At 34.9% G+C, this 2,886-nt stretch overlaps 1 protein-coding gene across 1 annotated transcript in view; it reads left to right on the forward strand.

Annotated features, from left to right (window-relative positions):
- The first annotated feature begins 403 nt into the window (after nucleotides 1–403).
- The window catches only part of LOC108754957 (protein orai-2-like), a 4,721-nt gene continuing 2,238 nt past the window's right edge, over nucleotides 404–2,886 (forward strand). Inside the window, exon 1 of the mRNA XM_018497637.1 lies at nucleotides 404–1,351. Coding sequence (XP_018353139.1) covers nucleotides 728–1,351 — 624 coding nt within the window. The 5' untranslated portion in view covers nucleotides 404–727. The remainder of the gene's footprint in view (nucleotides 1,352–2,886) is intronic.

Consider the following 2,886-nt stretch of genomic DNA (forward strand, 5'->3'; position numbering starts at 1 on the left):
GATAGATGGATACGCGCGGGAGGCCACACGGTCGGTTATTATTTCGCTAGAGATATGGCTCGAAGGTAATTAATACTATTGTTATGATTCAGACAGGTACGTCATGTTCGTACTTTGACTAGGCGATCTTTCAGTCTTCGATCGGAGCTCCGGAGCTCTGCAGGAGTTCGCAGCCGCTCTGTACTCTGTGTACGTGGAGTACGTGCAGGTATAGGCTGCACGTAACATGACCCACATGCATCCATCGCCGCACATGCATGTCTCGCCGACGCTTTGAACCTACCCTACGTCTTGAGAGATAACAATAACGTGTCAGCTCTCGTGGTCAGCGGACAGCGATATAACGACGTGATAGGCATGAATATAACGCATGAATATAATGCACTTGACTGTTGCGATAACGCGACAATAAAATAATGTATAAATCGATGTCGGAAAGAATTTATAATTCAAACGATTATGTGATCGCATATAAAACTTTGTGGGAACAGTAACTTGGAAGTGAATTGCGTGTACGGTGTAATATACCTTGACATACCTGCATGCTTTTAAGTATCCAATCGAATCGCTTAATATACATATATATCTCGTGCTCAAAAAGTGATAGTCACGAACGATGCGTCGAATGCGTAAACACTCGAAGGAATAATCGTGGGATTTCCTCTATTACACAATACTATTACAATACTCTACTGCCACGGGAAGAGCCGTATACGTATATAGTAAGATGAGCGCTTTCGTTGACAGCATCCAGGACGAGAAAACACCGAGTATCGTAGGTCATGCGAGATTAAATGCGAGTACCTCGCTCAGCGATATAGGAGAGGACGTGAAAAGTAGCAAATTTAACAAATCGACTCAGAGCGATATCTCGTGGAGGCTCCCTTGCGCTGGAGATCATAGACAGAGAACATTGAGGCCGATGTCCCTGGCATATTTATCGACCAAGATTCCCAAACAGATGAGCGAATTGAGCTTTTCCACGCATAGCTCCAGAAGCACGTTATATCCTACTCAGACCGAGTTGGTTTTATCATCGAGAAATAGGCACAATAACAACAGATACGTGTCTCTGGACATGAGATCAATCAATAATCTTTCGTATCCCAGTCCGCACTCCAACAGTTACATTTTAGGCAATAGTACACCGGCGTACACGTGTTGCTGTACATGTGCAGGATCGCAGATCTCGTCGCCGCCGCCGCCGCCGGCACCGCCGGCACCGTTCTCACAAAATGAAACTGACGATCAGGATGGGCCCGAGAACCTTTCGTGGAGGAGACTTCACATGAGCAGAGCGAAGCTAAAAGCAACTGCAACCACATCTGAACTTCTTAGTGGATTCGCAATGGTAAGCGTAATAGTAAGATTACACATTACATTCATATTATACATTACGTTAAAATGCAAAAAGATTTTATCTTCTAACACAAAATAAATAATTTTTACAAATTTTTGCAAACTTAAAAATCAAATCTTCATAACGTTTTTTTTTTCATTTATTGCTCATTTATTGTTAAAAACAGTCACTCCTGAATAGTTATCTCAGCCATATTGAATTATGACGTCATGAGCGAGAAATAACATTACGTTGACTTTCCTCGCATGCCATTTGTAGATAAAGAGAATCTGGATGAAATGGAAATGATGAGATCGCTTTAAAACACTTGTAAAAATGAGCCGAGACTATCCTTACCTCCCCTGTGAAAGTCAGTAAATAGTCAAAAGAAAATAAGTTACGCATATGCGTATGATTGAGTAAAAACTAGTAGATGCACTTTATGACTGTTTACTGACTTTCACAGGAAAGTAAAGATACAGTCTCGGTCCATTTTTACAAGTGTTTTAAAGCACTCTCAATATTTTATTTCATCCAAATTCTCTCTATTTACTCTTTCTATTTTGGCATGCAAGAAAAGTCGTATCATTTCTTGCTTATCATCACGATTTAATATGGCTGATGTGAGTACTCAGAAATCCTGTAAATCCGAATATTTCAATTGTTGATTAGCATAGAAATAATAATATCGAAAATGTAAAATAATTTTGCTTTATGATATCCATGATTATTTCTCAGTTATTTGATATAATTTAATGCTATATTACAATCATAAAAATAACAAAATAGCACTTACAAAAAAAATTCGCATTTTTGCTTTAACGAAAATTTAAATTTTGAAGGAATTAAATTAAACGTAAGATTGGGAGATGGAAAAATATTTATTTGATAAAGTTTGAAATCAAGATTGGAAGATGGAAAAGTATTTATTTGATAACGTTTGAAATCGATTAGACAACTCGGTTTTGAGATATCATGCGGTCAGTTCTGAGTACGAGGTTTAATATTTAACAAGTTTTTTTCATACCTATATTTAGTTATTCCAAGGATATCAGATATCTTTCTTTATATGTATCTAAGATATTTTTTTTCCTATTCTGATCTCTCTTGTTTCGTTTCTTACCTTTTTAATCACATCACTTTTGTAGAGTCATTTGATTAACAACTTTGTTAATTTTGTGAACGTCATCGAAATATTTAAAAAATATATTTCTTTAGGAAAAATAATTAAAATTGAAAAAAATGCAAGAAGATAAATAAAGTTTAGGAAATTTTTTTAAGTTGTACATAACAAAATTCCTTTTCTTTATTCTTATAATTGCTATATTTTTATGATATAATTTTTTGTAAATATCTTTAGGATTTATATTTATGAAGCAACGTAGAAAGATCTCAACGTATTATACTAAATTATATTAAAATTGACATACTTAGTGCGATTTACATGAATTAAACAATATACAATGTAACAAAAATAAAATAAAATTTTACTTTAAATATAATATAAAAAAAAAAGTGAATATTTATTAATTGTTTGTTAATTTATA

Source organism: Trachymyrmex septentrionalis, unplaced genomic scaffold, assembly GCF_001594115.1.
Source record: "Trachymyrmex septentrionalis isolate Tsep2-gDNA-1 unplaced genomic scaffold, Tsep1.0 scaffold83, whole genome shotgun sequence".
NCBI lineage: Eukaryota > Metazoa > Arthropoda > Insecta > Hymenoptera > Formicidae > Trachymyrmex > Trachymyrmex septentrionalis.